Source organism: Lineus longissimus, chromosome 16 (assembly GCF_910592395.1).
Source record: "Lineus longissimus chromosome 16, tnLinLong1.2, whole genome shotgun sequence".
Taxonomy (NCBI): Eukaryota; Metazoa; Nemertea; class Pilidiophora; order Heteronemertea; family Lineidae; genus Lineus; species Lineus longissimus.
The window spans coordinates 906,619-925,222 of NC_088323.1; the positions used below are offsets into that span (position 1 = coordinate 906,619).

The 18,604-nt window shown below is 42.2% G+C and overlaps 3 protein-coding genes across 4 annotated transcripts; 2 read left to right on the top strand and 1 right to left on the bottom strand.

The window, feature by feature from the left end:
* The first annotated feature begins 1,969 nt into the window (after nt 1-1,969).
* LOC135500716 (uncharacterized) lies at nt 1,970-12,637 on the top strand. Of its 2 annotated transcripts, none has more exons than XM_064792343.1 (5): nt 1,970-3,628; nt 4,010-4,139; nt 10,083-10,230; nt 10,493-10,616; nt 10,956-12,637. In XM_064792343.1, the coding sequence occupies exons 2-5, from the start codon at nt 4,106-4,108 to the stop codon at nt 11,097-11,099; spliced, it is 450 nt and encodes a 149-aa protein (XP_064648413.1). In that variant the 5' UTR covers nt 1,970-3,628; nt 4,010-4,105; the 3' UTR covers nt 11,100-12,637. The 2 variants fall into 2 exon arrangements, with proteins under 2 accessions (XP_064648413.1, XP_064648414.1); XM_064792344.1 differs by having other exon boundaries at nt 1,970-2,338.
* Nucleotides 12,638-12,648: 11 nt separating this feature from the next.
* Nucleotides 12,649-15,469, bottom strand: LOC135500715 (keratin-associated protein 9-1-like). The gene is made up of 4 exons (XM_064792342.1): nt 15,207-15,469; nt 13,870-14,701; nt 13,487-13,602; nt 12,649-13,036 (listed from the first exon to the last, which is right to left on the bottom strand). Exons 1-4 carry the CDS (start codon nt 15,262-15,264, stop codon nt 12,771-12,773), a joined length of 1,272 nt encoding a protein of 423 aa, XP_064648412.1. The 5' UTR covers nt 15,265-15,469; the 3' UTR covers nt 12,649-12,770.
* A 306-nt stretch (nt 15,470-15,775) lies between these two features.
* On the top strand, nt 15,776-18,599 carry LOC135500594 (uncharacterized). Its single transcript, XM_064792143.1, has 5 exons — nt 15,776-16,126; nt 16,469-16,545; nt 16,839-16,983; nt 17,187-17,425; nt 17,776-18,599. The coding sequence occupies exons 2-5, from the start codon at nt 16,500-16,502 to the stop codon at nt 18,429-18,431; spliced, it is 1,086 nt and encodes a 361-aa protein (XP_064648213.1). The 5' UTR covers nt 15,776-16,126; nt 16,469-16,499; the 3' UTR covers nt 18,432-18,599.
* Nucleotides 18,600-18,604: the final 5 nt, after the last annotated feature.

Consider the following 18,604-nt stretch of genomic DNA (forward strand, 5'->3'; position numbering starts at 1 on the left):
AATAGCCTATTTTCACCCTCGACGGAAGTTTAGCCATTTTGTGCATTAGCTATTAGTCCGCTATATCCAAGCAAAGCTTACTCCTTCCGGCTCCGTAACAATAGATCAAATGACTGATGATGTAATTGGTCTCATTGAGATGCCGTGTCCCTTTCGTTTATCTGTATGTCCCGTATATCTTGCCCCCTTGGCGACATGATCTTTGATCAACAACTCCTCTGAGTCGAAGACTCCGGTCATTATGATACGATTGGTTCGTCTGAGATACCGACTGCACTCTCGCCGGAAGAAGGTGGAAGCTGTGGAAGCAGACTATCTTCAGGTATTAAGGAATACTAAGCCCATAGATTACCGGATCTTAGTGTTTCAGGTATTAAGGAATAAGCTCATACGATTGCCCGATTTTGATGCTTTCCCGGTAAAATTTCGCGATTTCGTCTGGAAATGTCCTGTCCAAGGGATATTTCGCTGAAGTCTTCCACACCCGTAGTGATTATCGTTATCCGTTTTTGTCGTGATAAGGTAAACATTACTTGACTCGTTCTGTCTCGATCACTGACCAGACACAAAGGAAGGTGTTCAAGATGGACATGGGTAATCCACCCGCGTCTTGCAAAGCCTCATCAGACTTTGGCAAATGCGATGAGCTGCAGACACATAGGATTCAATTGGGAATAATGGGCTACCATACATGGCCACCAAATACAAAGGAAAAACCAAAATCAGGACTGATGAAGGATCTACTTCCGGAGCTATGAGGCGACGTGGTAAACTGTTCCAGCCTCGCATCCAGCAATTTCAGATCTCCGTCAATTCCTGACACGCAAGGTTGGGTTGTCGCTTCGTCTGAACGGAGCGATCGACCACCTAAACATGCCGAATGTCACGAGATCTCGCGGGGAGGCACGGGGTTTTACCAGGCTGAAATTGTTCGAAGATTCATTGCCGTCACCTTCCTTTCGAATAAATGTGATGATCCTTGACGCTGCTAGCGTCAGCCGAGCGATCAGCCAAGGGATTGAGTAGGGCAATTGAACTAATATATCAATAGCGTATACCCGCGATCACGTACTGAAATCAACGTACTTTTGCAAATCGACATTACAAGCAGAAATTTAACGAAATATTTGCTAGTTTTCTTCCCCAGACAGGGAATAGACTGCGAGTCAGATATCACATAATGGACAAGAATATCTAGCAATGATATTACCGGTCAGGCTGCTGTAACTTATCATACTCTACCAGAATGTCACAGTAAGTGCGTATGAGGCGAGGTGAACAATGGCTGCCTTATTTGCAACAGCATCCCGTCGGCTCGGTGATTAATCATAGAATAATGGAAGATGCGTTTCATTCATCAATTTGCAAGAAAAATAGAAAAAAATGTTTTATTACCAAACAGAAGCTTTTCTCTGTTAAGACGGTTGATGCAATAAAGGTTACTCAAGATTGGTAGCGGTGTGAAAAATACACTCTCGGAGGATAACACTTTTAAGTCTTGCCTCTTCTTTCAAATATCGAGCAAGTACTCCATTTTATCCGAAAAAAACTATTTCGTACAACGTTATAGTTCGACGGGGTCAAGGTCATATTGAAGCACCCTCGGATTTGGTGAGAATGAACCAAGATGGCGTCGATTCGCTGTGACCCGTATGGAAGAAGTTGGCACGTTTGAACCCAATGGAAGCTTTGGTTGAATTCGTTTTTAGATTTATCCTCCTCGTTTGAAGCGTTTCTGTATTTACATCTGTTGAGGAATAATGAAGGCAATTTTCACCTGCAGTTCTCATAACTCGTTTTAACCAGCTGCGGGTCCCGTCGCGTTTTAATGATATCTTCAGAGAGTTGTAATAAAGAACTCCCTGATATCGTCAAGACCTATTAGAATTGCTGCAGCGAAGGTCGTGTCACCAAAAGCTATTTAACTCGTACGGCCATTAGCAGTGGATTCTAAAGTTGGAATCGAATCTTGAATTGGATGGTATCGGACAATAGAGAAAGGACTTCTCCGAGCCTCGTCGTTGTCACCGAAGACTAATCGATGGGCGACGTTAGTTGCTACATCTCCTGACGATTTTGCGGCCAATAAAACGCGAGACATCTATCTGAGACATAGTGTGTGGCGGTGGCGTCGGTATCCCACCTTAAAGAGAGAGATTTATTCCTGTGAAGCTGTGAGGATTTTATTGACCACTTATCTCAGGTTTGTGATATCGTTTGGAGGCATGTAATCGGACTACCACTTTCACTTAGGAAGCTCGTAGAGGGAAATCGTATGAGAGTGAGGTAATCATGACCGCTGGGATTGGGCGACAGTTCGAGGTGGACACATCCATAGGTAGGACAATCTTGTAAGTCTACTGACAATTCGGTTGTAAAATCTATGGGATTTACAATATTTACAAATCACAATAAAAGAGGACAACTCGATTGTGTACAATTTCACACTGCAGACAGTGGGGAGGATAAAGATACGTTTTCCAATCTCACATAAAACATAGTACATGAATTTCCACTTATTGCTCAACCGGTCATACTGCAATGGATTCAGTCTCGTTGTGATACGGGCCAAACGATCCACCGAGTCGCCAAACTGAGGGCGACAATCATCGGATGGTAAGCATGGCCGGAGAATGTGACCAGTGATTTTGTCTTGCCATTGCTTTTCGGAATGAACCACAACATTCAAGTGTCTTCTCATGCGCCGCAGGCGACAGACGATAGATATTGAGGCTAATGCCACGCCGCTAAGAACCATGTCATGTCCAGTAGATAAACAAAGGGGATAGGTCCCTGCATCTAGTGGGAAGAAATTATTGGACGAAGACAGGTAACATAGGTTATGGAAAACCTATAACCAATTCAGGCGTCTCGAAAATCAATTTTTAAAAGGTACCCATGAGAATATTGCTCTCACAGACACAGGAGGACGAAACAAATTGATCGGCATTGGTATCTCTTATTCGATCTCATTTTGGTCTACATTTTGGTCTACACTCAAAGGCGTTGGGGTCATTCAAAACACCTCTAACCACTGCGTAGGCGTGTCCTATTCATTTGGATACGGAAAGGGGCGAGATGGTGGATGATTGTGGTGTTGATGAGGATCAAGTCACGGTTACAATCATAGAAAAACAAATCAGTAAGTCGGCCTCCTCGGATCGTTTTATAACGCTACAGTTGACTTTGTGCCACAGCTGATTTAAAACTCTAACTGACTTAGATGTGGAACTCCATAGTAAGTTCTTTAATAACTGATGATTCAGCTACGGTGCTCTATGAACTCTCAGCTGGAATTAGGACCCTGCACACACTGGTCGATTAAGAATTCATACGAACTGCCACGATTTCTTGAGATTTCTACTCCTGAATATTTATGGATAGTCATTTTAGATGAGAAGTTCGTTTGATCAACCCGCGGGAGACCATTTAAACATAACACGTGAGTGAACTTCCTCAGTTCGACGGATTTTGCACTCGAAAGGTAACGAAGTTTTGAATGGCGATAAGTAATTGGAATTTCAAAGTGAAAGCATGCTGCCTGAGGAATAGATAACAGTTTCAGAAACTGACTGTTTGTGCAAGGAAAAACAAAAAAGCTTTCAGAAATTGGATGATGTAAAGCTTGGTAAGTATCTCACTAAAAATGCCAGCATTACTTCAAATAATAGTGTATGGGGGAAAGAGTGGATTGCAGAAGAAATCCGTTCCCCGATTGGCGTAATCTGGTAATGTAATAGATAAATGGTTAAAATTCGCTGACGAATGTGTGTATCATTAGAAATGATCCAGATGTTATTCTGAAGGGAATTTCCAATGATTCCGCTTTAGGATATGATATCATGGAACATACATTATGCTAGTCACGATTTCATGGCATGTTCATCAGTGATCAAAACAGGCGCATAATCTGTTTTTACCATCAACATCATAATCCAATAACGCAACATCGGTCTAAGTTTAATCATGATGCTCGCGTTGATGACCCTTACTTGTATGTCTTTTTTAGGGGTTGGATGTGAAACCTACTTAGAGGGAACACAACGACAATTTGTGCTGAAAGGCTCTACCTCTAGACCTATCTTCTATACGAAAGAGCACAACGATGGACCTTCTATTGCCTATGATAATCATATCTGGTAAGTAAAAAAGGTTGTTGTTGTCCCGTTACTTCGTATTTCAAGGATCTTCCTTCACATCGGCAGTTTCCTGATGTGGGCCCCTTTTGAGGTTACCTCCACTCTCCACCAACACCGCTAGTGGGTAATTTGAATACCTTAATACCCGCTTGGGCCGAGTGTGCATGGACATTTTCGGACCAACTTCTCACGTGCTGTGACAAATGACATCTCCCGAGCGGTCTTTAGTGACACACCCAATACCGACAGTCAGGTGTCAATTTCTACTTTTCAGACGATAAAAATCAACCATTGAAATGTATTTTGACTGCTTCTTTCTTGATCCCATCCTCTTAAACCAACATGAGGTCTTCCTCAAAGATGTATGCTGGCACTGTGTCAACTCTTCAAACCTTTTCCCCTTGTCCTGTCTAAGGAAGACATCACCTCTAATTGCCTTTCCGTGTCGGAAATGAAAAGCGGGCTGTTAAAGGAGCTTGTCAAGATTGTTGTCTCGAAGACTCTGTCAGATCAGTCTCGCAGTTGGTGGAAAAGCTGTTTTTAGCTAGCTCGAGTTGTTATTCAAGATGGGTTTTTTTGTGGATTTTTTCTCGAATGTATCTGCCAATTGTTATTTCTTCGTTTGAGTAGGCCGCCGATGGTAGAAACAAGGTGCATAAATAATAGACTCTCGCACTGCAGTTGGGGGGGGGGGGGGGGGTGGGGGGGGGGGTTATACCATTATTTTACTTAGGTACTGTAGAATTGATATCAGAGGACGAGTTGGCAATATCCAACAAATCCGTCTTGAAAAATCCACAAAATCCGCTTTTTTAGGCCTTCGATGGATTTACTTTCCATTCGTTAAGTCGGATATGATCTGGCGATGAAAATACTCTCAATCCATCAGCATGGCTCTGGCGACTAATGACTGTTACTAACAAGAAAGTGACATCAGTGGCATAGATTACGCCCAAAGCTGCAAGATCTGTGATTTGGAAGTAGTTCACATTCATAAATTCGAGCCACTTTTCTTCAGATATCACAGAAAAAAAAGTGCCAATCCATAAACATTGATTGCTGGCGATGACAGTCACTGATACAAACGTGATACACGAGGCATGCAATGGATCTATATATGTCAAAATTCGGAATGAAATCTCGTTCATAAATCCTGTTTACGATGTCGGTACTTATTATAACTTTTCATCGAATTTATTTGGCCTTAAGTTACTGTTGATATCCTGACGATGACGCGAGATGTCGGTTAAAAGTGGCATGAAAACTGTACGGATAAAAGATTATACTGTGTAATCTCCATCTCATGCTGCCGCCTCCACTGGAATATGAAACAGCAGATGACATTTATCTTACAGAAATGCAAACTCTATCTCTTTTTGTACCCAACATGCCGTGTCATTGCCATACATCAAGAAACTTTGCTACAGTGGCGGTCAGATCAACTTACTTTACGACCAATTTCCAGAGTCAATCGCTGTAATATTGTAACTGGTGACGCGACTCCTGGCCTTGGGTAATAATCGCATGCCACGATGCTTACGAATTATCAGGATTACTGGTGATTCTGTACTGTTTATGTGATGTATTCATTCATGGTCTATTCTGTTTTGTTTTCCTTCTAAAAAATTGACCTGATTTCCATGGATGTCTTGTGTTGTTTTTGAGAGATACGTCATCTAGACAAGAATAAGAGATTGGCCCTTGGCCATTAGGATCACAGACCACAACAAGTTGCTTACGAATTACAAATGTATCAATATTATCAAGAATAATAAATTCTTGTTATTATATTGTTGTGTTTCTATATGTTTTTATGAGGGTTATGTTACGTGAAATATACTACCAGCTTTCAAGCAACGCGCCATTGTTATACCACATGCAGTAACATCCCATACCGAGATATGGTTTTTCTTTCAGCATGATTTCTATTTAATTACAAAAAGGGACTGATGATGTTTCTTGAGATTGCTGCCCAATTCAAAATCATCCTGCAACTCTCAGAGAGGCCACTCTAAATTAAAACCTTTTTTTAGTACTCAAATACGTCCAGTCAGTCCTGACATAAAGTCATCCTTCGCAGTCAATTCAGAGCTTGAAATTAGGTTAAGAGCCTGCGGTCAGACAAAATCGTTTGTCATATTAACGTCCGTAATCGCAGCATACACGGAGGTGACTATCAGGCTTTGTTACTAGCACTATAATTACGACTGCAAACGAACGCGGCTCAAGAGACCGATAACGATAATAGCTTTTGAACTGATGATGTTTATTCTTTTTTAGCAGAAAAAAATATTTGGACTTATAAATTTTTCATAAGTTCAAAATTCTGAAAAATTTTCAAAGTCAAAAATTTTTGGGACTGATGATGTTTCTTCATTTTGAGCAGAAAAAAACAATTGAAAAAAATATTTGGACTTAGAAATTTTTTCATCTTTCAGAGTTGTCTTCACATCACGAGACTTTTGAATGTTTTTGCGTGCAACAAAAGATTTATCTCCGGATGACATGAGGAACAGAATTGTGTTTGAACATGACATCAAAAATAAAGGCTATGACACCGGAGTCTTAAATCAGCCGATATTGCATACGAATGTTTGTTTCTGGCTGGCTTTCAACAACAACATCAAAGACTGGAGACCAGCTGCAAAGTGCTTTTATCACGAGAAGTAAATTAACTATTTAAAAAACGGTCGTGGATGAAATGCAATACATATTCCGTACTGCGTCGTTCGTAGCTCTGCGTAAGGCTTTTCATCCTGCCTATTGAAATATCAACGATGATGAAAGTCAGCATATATGAGCCACTGGGTCGAATAAACAGCAATATGTCATGAAATCTGCTGTTTGTGTGCCCGGCTATAACGAACCCAATTTTCAACTTCTTGAGATGAGATTATATTACGCTTACTTAGATATTGCTATTTCTAGAAAGAACTAAGAGAAGCAAAAATAGAATATATTATTAGATAAACAAGACAATGAAATGAGCTATTTAAGTTCTCTGACCAATTTTCTGTGATGCCTTTGCCATTTCTGTGAAAACATGTATCGACAATAAACGGTGATGGCCAGGTTGTTGAACTATACAGCAGTGTGTTATGTCTTTGTCATCCAAAGATAACAATTGCTTACGCCTCAAGCAGCGCAGCAGAAAAGTTTTTTATGAATATCGAGTCTTGCCATTCTTAAGCGATTAAAATAATGCCAATTTCTTTCTCGCGGTAAAATATTTTCTTAAAATCAGCGAGGCTCTATACTCGCTCATTTAGTCGGTGGTGGTTCAAATTCAAATATGCGTATTATAGTCAGTGATTTTCATGTAGTTCTTGGCAAAGTTACTTAGTAGAAATCAAGAGTGTGACAAAACAGAGTGGTGTTGCACAAGACTAGATTATCCTTAGGGTAGCCCAAACTCATGCTTTTTCAGTGTCAAACAAGGCCGGTCAACTATGACACGGGCTGCCAAACAAAAGCTATGTAACATTACCATCCACTTCATATCTGGCTGACACACCAATGTCACAGGTCAGCCACCTGCTCATACTTAGTAACTCGCCAGTGGTCTTTTCGGTCGAGTCTTGTGCTCTTTCCATTAACATCATCAGGAGCTTCCCGAGGCAGTTCCTTGCGAATTGCACATGGCATCTTGGAGCACGACAAGCCATTAACATTGTCTGCACCAGTTCGTTTCTCATCACGTAAATATTGGTAATGAAATTCTGCTCGGTAATGGGAAACACTGTTGTCGCTAATAGGCGACAACAGGGCTTTTAAAGACGCATTTACCATCAATATGACTATGAAGCGGAGATGGCGTTCGCAGAATGATATAAACAGCAAAGGCGAAAGCCATTATTTGGAAAAAGAAATGTGATACAGTGTTAGCTGGATGATGGAGATGTCTTCAGAGTCTGCTAATGATCAGACAATATTGCTGATGAAGCGACTTACCAACAGGATCTGTCATGCAGTAGAAATAGTTTTCTGCTTCTTAAGCTCAGTACGATCCGTGGGAGCTCCCTATCATTCTTATTGATGCAATACTAATGAAACAGAGATACGTATCAAGCTCAGAATGAAGTGTTTGATGCCATTAATCACATGCATGGTCTGATCTACCAATTAGACGACTACGTGCAGAAAGAATGTTGGCCTATTTTATGCTGAATCAGCAACTTCCTTCCATTTAAATCATTTCTTAAAAACGCAATGCGTGCGCATCCCTAGTGAGCCAGGCACCGAATCCACAAATGCAATTACCGGTACCGGTACCTTCTTTTCGTACAAGCTCCTATGGCTAATCGTGTCTGATTTAGCTATAGTCGCAAAAAGAGACCACCTCATTTTCATGAGCTATGCGAAAAGGAACCAAGGAACAATGGGTAAAGTACAAAGTGCATGAGGACAAACTTTAGGCAAAGGTTTATACCAACTATCTAGTGAATATACTAGGGACCCTTGCACTTTTAGTCTGGTCTGACGTTTTTCGTAGTCAGGAAAATGTCCGCTTCTTCTCAAATGTTGGCAACATCGATGGGTGTAACATTTCCAATTACCGCTCACAGCATGAGCGTTCCACGCTCCAAGTGATCTTTGCGATGTGAATTGAATGACTGGACACGGGAGCATTCCGAGGGCCGGAAAATTGATTCAAATATCGAGGACGGAGCAGACGAGCCTATTTCTAATGAAGTGGAAGAGCGGCCGGCGACTGACGAACTGACGAATTATTCAGTTGAAGGTGAAAGCGTTGGGTAGCTTGGGTACCATACCTTTCTAATGAGGTCACATGATGAAAAAACTTGCCAAAGAGAAACGATATTCTACGGAATTGCCAAAGTCTACCATGTCTAGTTCGATGATATAGTGGAGAGTCGGCCCAACAAATAATCATCCTCGAAAAGGGAATGTTCCAATCAGCTCACCATGGTTCCTGAGGGCATTGCCTTTGCCACACGGTACAAGAAGAATCTGTCAGCAGACAGTGCTGATAGATTTTCTACTGATAGTTTTTCTACAATAGTCTAGCAAGAAGGATGACTACCCGTCACCGCTGTGGCACCTCATATCGCTTGATTGATAGTATGCCACGCAAAAACTAATACTGTCTGGGTAATTTCAATCTAGCTGGAATGATACACCCTACAAGTGCTATGTAACAGAACACGTTCCAATACATTACTGCTAGTGGCCAGACGGGCTGACAATGTCATTGCACTTCCACTGCCGAATTCTTGCGTAAATGCCACAAGGGTAACGACACTAAACACTCTGTAATGAATTGCAAGACTGACAAGATACTGTTTTTAAACAAATATGAATCTATAAAATGTTTTCTTTTTAGGATGAGTTGTTTAAGTGTCGTTTACTGATGAATCGACCAAATAATCATCCTCCATTAGCGTATCACTTTATCCAATTTCATTCCTTTGATTCTAACATTGGATTTTATTCTGGTTATAGTTAATGTTATTGCCTTGATAGCAAATCTGTGATCACATGCATGTTGTTAAATGCCGTGAGGAAGAAGTATTTTATCTGACTAATCTCGTACCTTAGCAGGATATCTGTATTCTCCAACCAACAGTCAAATCATAAAATTCTTTCACAATTTCTTTGAAGGCAAATTGTTTACTTGTCTTAATGAGTTACAATAATCTCAAGATAATCTCACCCGAGTAGTCATTTTGTTACACAACACCTATTCCTCTAGTCAGATAAGCAGCAGGAAGAAAGTAGGTTTTATGGATCTTCTTGATTCTCTAACCAACGGTTAACGCAAGTTCGTAGGTGACACTGGATGACTATAAACTGTGGTAATGCGACGAGATTCGTGAAAGGCACATCGCTTGTAAGGTTTTGTTTTCAACTCACAGATACCCATCCCCTAGGAGATCTTATCAGTCCCATTCCATACTATTGGTCTTTTTTCTATTCTTGCAGTGCTGGTTAAAACCTGCCTTACCTCCAAATGTGCAGCAAACTACACCGAACAGGGGAAGGCATGTATGGTGAAGGTAAACGAGCAGTTCTCACTGTCTGTGCCACTCATTATAAACAAGGACAAGGCTGGTTGCATCACCCTATGCAAGTGAGTGAAACAGAGTCAACGTATTAGGTTTCAGGAACTATCGTCTTGTTACACCAGTGTCACATGTTAACATGTCAACGGGGAACGTGCTCTCGGGGGGGGGGGGGGGACATCACATTAGTTCTGCCATTTTAGTTTCCAGCCTCTTCGAATGGTGCTCCGGATGCGGTAGTACAGCGCATAACAGCGACGTCAATCTTCCTGAATAGGACGCAAACACATAAGTTTTAAATAATACCAAATTGAAATACACCTTTTCCAGAGAATACCAAGAGTTCTTCTACTGCTTGCACGATGTGCTGGACCCCTGCGAGGAACTGGGAGCTCATTACTTCAACCTGTTGCACACAGAGATGGCACCGACTGTGGGAAAGTACTGTCCCGAGGTACAGGTAGTATTTCAACCTCTTACCATACGCTCGAGTGCAGCCGTCATTTCTTTCCAAAACCTCGGCTGCCCGCTCGATTTTGGCCTACAACTTACCGGTGACCTCTACCCTCAAGCTGTTTGCTGAGACAACCAATACCCCAAGTTCAATATCGATTAATTTATTTCTTGAAGATGTCACCAACAACCATTTCCCGTTCGACTACAGCTATCATCATTTTATTAAGATCGAGACGCCCGCTTACTCGTTTACATTAGACATGTTAGAATCAGTCTTTCAGGCATTCATCAGCCTGGAAGTTCATTATTATAACAAAGCCACTCCTTCCTCTTCCAGGCAGAACCTAATCGCCGAAGAGACAAGACGCCTTCATCAGACCAATTTGCCTTGAGGAGCAGCAGTGAAAGATGCAGTTATTCCGCGAGTTCATTGTTCTGTGTCTTGTTGTTATGGAGATTCATTCTCATCCCCGGGACGTGACGGACGTGACGGGGTTATCATGACCGAGGAAATTGCACTAGATGCCCTGGCGGACTTCATAGCTTTAAGTGAGGAGAAGCCCAACTTTCAAAGTTAGTGCTGGCGGCAGTTTTATAGCAAAGGAACAACGGGTTAAAAGTGACATGTAGCAGGTGCCAACGTGAATCCTTCATTAAACCCAGTGTGAGCTCCTGTCTATATATCGTCCCCACTGAAGATGTTAAAAGTGGATTTAACAGTGGGATAGTGAGAGGCCAGCAGTGTAAGTCGAACAAAGGCGAATCACGGGATCAAATTGTACGGGTCGAGTGACTCTATGTATTGCAGGCTGAACGTCGGATAATCCACGCGAACAATGGTATTCTGAGTACATTGTTTGTCAAAGAATATATATTGTGATTGTAATATCCTGAGGTAATCAGTGCTTTTAAGTGTTCGCTTCTACGCCCCTGTACACAAAGCATAACGTGGGATACAATGTGTAGACGCTATTTAGGCGATTTTGGTGCGTCTGTTTCACAAAGGCCTATTACACGTAATAAAGGTCTTCCTTCAACCGGCTAAATAGCGTCATTGGTATTGTCACGCTCCTCAATTGTGTAAATCATAGTTGGCATCAATCAGAAATGTTTGTAACTGTTCAATCCCATCATGATCATCGTCATCATCATAACCATCATCACCAACTTATAACACCGTCATCGAGTCAACAGAAGCTTTCTAGACTATCAACAGGCGCCGTATGACTTGTTGCAAAACGTAGACAGGGGCTGTTTTGTTGTACAGAAAGATTCACCCCATTTTTGTTCTGTCGATACCACTGTCCCCATCTTCATCACAGACATTCATCTCTAATTGCTGTTGTGACAAATACTAAAATAACTTAACGCTGTGAGTTATTGTTTTGTAAAATCGCCTTTCATGTTTGGACGACGTGTAGATATTGTTATATCGTTATGACTTGTTCTATGTTTGAATGTTATATTGTCGTCAGAGGCATTTCACCAAGTATTCATTATCACGCAAGTACATCATTCTCCAAAAAGATCACGCATTAAGAAGAAGAGATGAAAAAGTATTGTGTAGACTTTTAAGGTTATGCGTATCTGTTCGATCGCTATGTTCCAGGAATCTTCGCGCACCTGCGAAGTATCACGGTGCACTCCACGAATCGATGAGCAGCGGATCCAAAATGGCCGCCTGTGCTGTCACTCACAGAATGCCGAGAGGTATAAATGTACTGGTACATCTTAAAATTCGAGGAGAAGAGTTTGCCCAAGATAAACTGTCCAGGGAGCAGATTGAGAGAAATCAACTTGAAAATTGTAATGTAATCATTGATCATTCACAGAAAATCGCAAGCCTATATTCGCCTTACCTATCACTGCATGCTGAAGTTTAAGTGTCAGATTGTGATACGTTGCTATACCTTTTAACCATGTTAACATGACGATACCTTTCAAATGATCAATGAGAAATTATTTATTTATGTAAAAAACAGTATTTTTATTTAATGAAAATATTTACAAACAATAAATGTTATATAAATAAGTAATACATTTGATTATTGCATGCAGTGATCACTGCGCATTGCATGCATTGACCACTCCGCAATGCATGCTAGCAGTGACACGCTATCTGACAACAACAGGCGTATCAAAGCCAGAGAGTTTAAACTCTTGATATGCCACGTTCATTATTGGCGACATCACAATTCACATTCAAATCACTTGATCCATTTGCTCTGGTGGCCTCAGTATTCAAATTGAACACAGGGTTTACTGCATCATTGTATGAGGGTGGTTGATCGTTGTCTATCAGCTGATCATACTGCGGTGGTTGTTCCTGGACGGATTCGTACGAGGGAGGTGGCCCATCGATGGAGGAGCCGAGAAACCCCGATACTGGCGGGTTCGTTGTTGACGTGGGTTCAAGTTCTGAAACAAAACTTCTGGAGGTAAAGTTAAGAAGAGCGTCAAGTGTCAAGGCTAATGAAGGGGCACCTCTGATTCGACTTTTGAGACGCTCCTTCTTCCTTGATTCATGTCCCTTATGCCAGTGACTAGGCGAGAAGGCAGTTTGTAGCGGGGGTTTGTACCTGGTGTAGTGTCTGGCGTGTAGTGCAGAACCCAGCCAACTGCATCTGCGGAACTTGTTACTACAAGTTACCAACTGATACGCAACCTTCGACCTCCCGGTCAAGACTGAGGTGAATACCTTAACCACTGGGTAATAGAATATCGTGGAAGTATCTTACATGTCTTATTTTCAATAGCTATAACGATCAGTGATGACCAGTCAATGCCTTTACTGGCATGGATACATCTCATCTTAATGTCTTGATTCAACCTGATCTTTTGAACATTCAATTGATCACTGATATTTACCCATTGTTGGTGGCCGCCTATTCCTTGCCCTCCGTTTCCTTACAATCGAGTGAGCAGCGCAAACAGCGATAGGAATTAGAACCAGAATTGACCCGCCAAGGGTCCATCCAAGTATCCTGAAACAAATTGCACCAAAAATGAAAAAGACGCTGGATGGTCGCATGTTTCGTCAGGCGCCTCAGCAGAAACTAGTACCACATTGGATAATGATTGAAATATTAGGCGAGCTGGTGTATCTGTGATTATGTGCACACTGCACACCCTAACCATCGCCTCGTTTGCTGCCCGCTCCGGAATAGGCAGCGCAGAATCCTATTGTGGAAGTAGGTCTTCATGTTTCTATCGATTCTATTTTCTCCTGGCCCTATTTCACGTTAACTTACGTTGATTGATTGTCACTGCTTTGATGCGTATTTATATTTGATGGACGGCAGCATGTCTGGCCAACAATGTTCCCCTTGGACTCCGCATTACAGCAACTCGGTGACCGGAAGTCACTGCAGACATGGGTTGACCAAGGATACCACAGCCCACAGGTGCTGAAGGACGGAGAGTTGCAACAGCCGTACGCACAGCATCTAGCCACCGCAGAATGAGTGCAGAAGTGAGTAGTTCTTGTCCAGGAGCATGAAATGTCATGTGGGTTTATATAACAGCCCGATGAAGTTGTTAACAAGAGACATGAACTGTACGTATTGAAATCCGTGTGGTATCTTGAAGAACAACAAAAGACGGAACTACTTTTTGTCCCAGTAGCGTGCGTCAGAGTACAGCATTGAGTATTCGGGTAAGTATAACATGTCTCTGTTGTGAACCTAGCTGGTGCACCGCGTGTTCCCGAACACTTGGAGAAAGGAAAACCCATAAATTCCCAGTAAGCACAACAGCTTGTATAACAACATGCAGTCTCTCTTCTTACAGTACAGTAATCTGTTTTTGAAATTCCTGGGCACGAGGTATATGTTGTTACAGGCTCGCAGCAACTTTGGCCCATGTCACGTGAACCGATTTTGTATGGACAGCATGAAGTCATGTGATATTGCAGGCAGGTCTGTGCACCTCTTGGCGATGCCGAGTTCGGACACTTTGAGAAGGGAAACTTGGAAAAGTCAGATTCGGGACAACATTTACTGTAGCAACATTTCGGCGAGGCGGGATTCGTGCACGGAAACTGCCCTGCCCCACCTTGACATGAACTCGCAGCCAACACAAAACCTGCAAGAGACATTAAAGACCCTTCATGATAATACCTGCATATTTCAATTCAAAAGCCGAATATACGGTACTTCCGAATTTGATCAGCACTTATATATCGATAATCAGGTTGGACATTATCAGTTGGATAGTCCGTCAACCTACTTGAAGTTATTAAATGGTACCGGTATTCTGGTATGATAGTTTTACGAGTCAGAAGCGTGTTTGCTTGTTCTATAAGCTTATCGCAACAACACAAACAGACTACTTGTGCTTGTGCTTGTGTGGTGCATATATCTAGGATATATTTAGCACGGATATCGAGGTTATCACATTTTTATAAAGTCACGTAAAGTAGGCCAATGTATTGTTATATCACGGGCACAGGTCACTATGTAGGTCTCCTCATGAGCGCAAGTATTGCATACGTGGATCACATTTGGTTAAAACGACAACCGTGTACACCAGATGACAAGACTGGTTAGCCTGGTCAGGCCTACATGGTAATACGACAAATGTTAAATACCTGCGAATTGACTCAGGAAGATCACTTGCTGCCAGATTAGTCCGCTGTTCACCGCCATGTTTGTTGAGAATATTTGCCCTATTCCACATCTGCCGGACGGGCCTCAGGTACCCGAGCACATTCCCTTCAACCTGCCTTGCATTGAGCCTCTGCAACAGATGGTGGAGTCATCCATATATACCATACGTGTGTTCGTGCTGATCCTTAGCTGCATATAATCGCTCTGACCTCAATCAAGGCAATACAAAACATTCTACGGGAAATCATCATGTAAAGAGTTTTATTCAGCAGATATTTAATCAGGTCAAGGCGTGACGCGCGTTCCATTTTTAGATATCAGTTGTCGGAGGTGAAAAGACGCGACAACAGATCTGTGCTTTACCCGTTTACAGGCGCCGACTTCAATCACGCATCAAAAGATGGTGTTTGCACCCCTCCCCCCCCCCCCCCCCCAAACAAAAAAAAACTGTTGGAAAACCAACTGAAATGACATTCAAGCCACCGGAACTGCGCAGAACTGCGCTGTAATGCGCTAGTATGTCAGACGCTTCGGGAGCTTTTCTTCAGTGTCGTATATATCAACTGTCCTTAGAGTAACCAGCTTGGTTGCTCTGAGGACATTAAATTCCTTTGCCCAGACTTTGATTACTTAAACTCTGAGTTTGGGTCAAATCAAAACACTCCATGAAACATTAGTAATCGCCGTAAGGCCAGGCTAATTGAAGCCAAACCCTTAATGGAAAGGGAGTGACTTCAATACGAGACTCATTTCTGAACGATTAGCCTGAAGTTCAAATATAATATATGTTTGTTCTTGTATGCTGAGGATCAAATGATCTCGAGAAGCGATCGCAGTAGGTCTCTAGTCGGATTCATTCTATTTGGCCGCATGCGCTGGGAAGCAAGCATCCTTAACACAGGTAAGATCCCATCTATCGAAACAATTATGATTTGGGGAATTGGGGAACTGCATGGGGTCTAATCAAGCGACATGTGAATGAGCAGGTCAGCCCAGTCTGAGCTGGTCATCAATCGAGTGGTTCCAGAATTGTAGAATCAATCTGTCCATCGACTCGGCCATTCTGTTCTATGACTCCCAAATTACTCTTAAGACATCCGTTCTCCAGCTGCTGTGAGGCGCTTTGAGCAATGATACCGCATTGGATTTAGTCCTACTAACAACTATTATCATTATCATTGTTTAAATCTTCATTATTATTACTGTGCCGCATTTACTTGTTGCTCGATCGGTTTTCTTTCAGGAGCGCTTGTAACGACCACGTCAAAACAAACATGAAAGACTCTGGAAAATGTATGGTTCTAGTAGTTGTTATAATTGGTAAGTTGTTGGGTCATCAGATGTATATTGGGCACATACGATTCAAATGTTGCTCTACCAAGTGCTTGCGGCGGCCACGAACTACCCAATACCTACATAAGGATAATAAAAGTTTCAATGAAAGACTCGCTGAGAGAGGAATGCTATACGGCGATGGTGCCCGAACAAGCTAAGGGATCGATTCATTGTACTGGGTGCAGTACAAGCAAAGACCGGTCAAATGCCCCTCGTCTCGAATCAAAGAAAAGTAATAATTATTCCACTCAAAGTTAGATATCTCAACTTCTCTTCAGCCATTGGATCGCTGCACACAGGGCGAGCAGCAAAACCTTCCCCAGCGAGAGTAGCAGCCTTCTTCATGCAACAATTCCTTCTAGGTCCATCTGGGAAGGAACTTTTGAGAAGTATACATGTGAAGCGGACCACCAGAATGATAGCGTGAGAAAAAACATTAGTTCTTTAATCGGCATGTCTTCATGATTAGAGTGTTTTTGCTGCATCTGCATGTCAGTTACGATTGCTATGCTAATAACTTACCATACATCGAAATTATTCAATGCCTGTGAAACCCGAGGGGTTTCCCCGAGTTCGCTGCTTCATTGGAAACGGTTTTTTTTGCTACGAATACCATTTTGTTTCAGTGACCTAAAAAAGCCGAAGAACCTCCAAAAACTTGTGATGTTCATGAACGGAGAAGGTGGCCAACTTTGGCAGAAACTCGCCAAAAACGCCCAGATCGCCGCGGTGTTCAAGCAATTCCAGGAGAAGAAAATATCATCCGATAAACTGTTCGACTTCTTAAAGAAACTGTCTCTCTACTTGAAGGAGGTCAAGATGATTATGACTGCACTAATACAAGGGATGGATGATGCTATGCAGAGTAAGTTTGTTCAACTCACAACCATTTGAAAAGAAATCAGACACAAGGCGTCATGAAGTTGTTGTCGAATGTAAATAATGTCCAACGGAACCATCGGGATGCACCGATAGAAACCTTTCCAATTTCGATTGGTATCCGATCTAATCACTAGGAGGCAGCACAAAATAAGACGTCACGCCCGCCATCTTGAAATTGTATATGCATGCACACTTTGTCCGTATTTCAGGCGACAAAATAAAACACCGGTTTGGTCGAGAATGATTCAAATGGCTTCGGCTTCGTATGTTTTTACAACTCATAATTCCCTGAAAATTCAACTAAAAGATGCAGTAAACCTGTCTTTTTTTCAGAAAGTGGTTTTCGATACGCCTCAAACTCAAATATGGGAACTTGCACAACCAGCGCACAAAGTCTTCTCCAGCAGATCCAAAACACTACACACAAATTGAGCGGCTTTGAGAAGGGCGAGAAGTTAAGAAGAGCGTTGGCTGCAACTGAGGTATTGCTCGAGGTGGATGAGAAGTTACAGGTTTGGGGAAAATTGGTCAAGGTTGCCCTCCAGCCTATCGCTGCCCTGTTCCCTGGTGACTTGTGGTCGAAAGCCTTGCAGGAGACGGAACTTTCGTTTAGGGATTACGACAAGATTGGCGGGGAGGCTACGCGGCTGTTCCAGAGCCAGCAACAGGTTCTACATGCGCGGGTGAACGAATGGCAGAACATCAAATTTGCCCTGATCAGTGAACAAAAGAAGATAGAGAAGAGAAAACAGGCGTGTTTGACCACGAGGGACTTTAACAAGCTTGCTTTGAAGTTCCAGAAACGGAACACGGGATTTATGAAGCACGCAAACAAGGTCAACCAGGATCTCTTTAAGCTGAAGAAGGCGGTGAACGGAGTGAAAGAGTGGCGGAGCACCAAGTTGTTGTCGTTCATCAAGCGCTTTGTCTCCAACAAGGATGCGTATGAGAAGGTTGCTAAACAATACAAGGGGATCAAAAAGATGTAAAAAGACTGAATGCAGGCCTTTGGGATAATCTTCATTGGAACGGGAATGAATGTAAAGTAAGGCAAGGTATCCCGACCTTGTGTAGCAAGACTATAGAATAGGGAACATCAATTTCCAAACAGAACTCTACTTCCAATTGTGAATAAACTGCATCTTTATTAATGTTCATATAT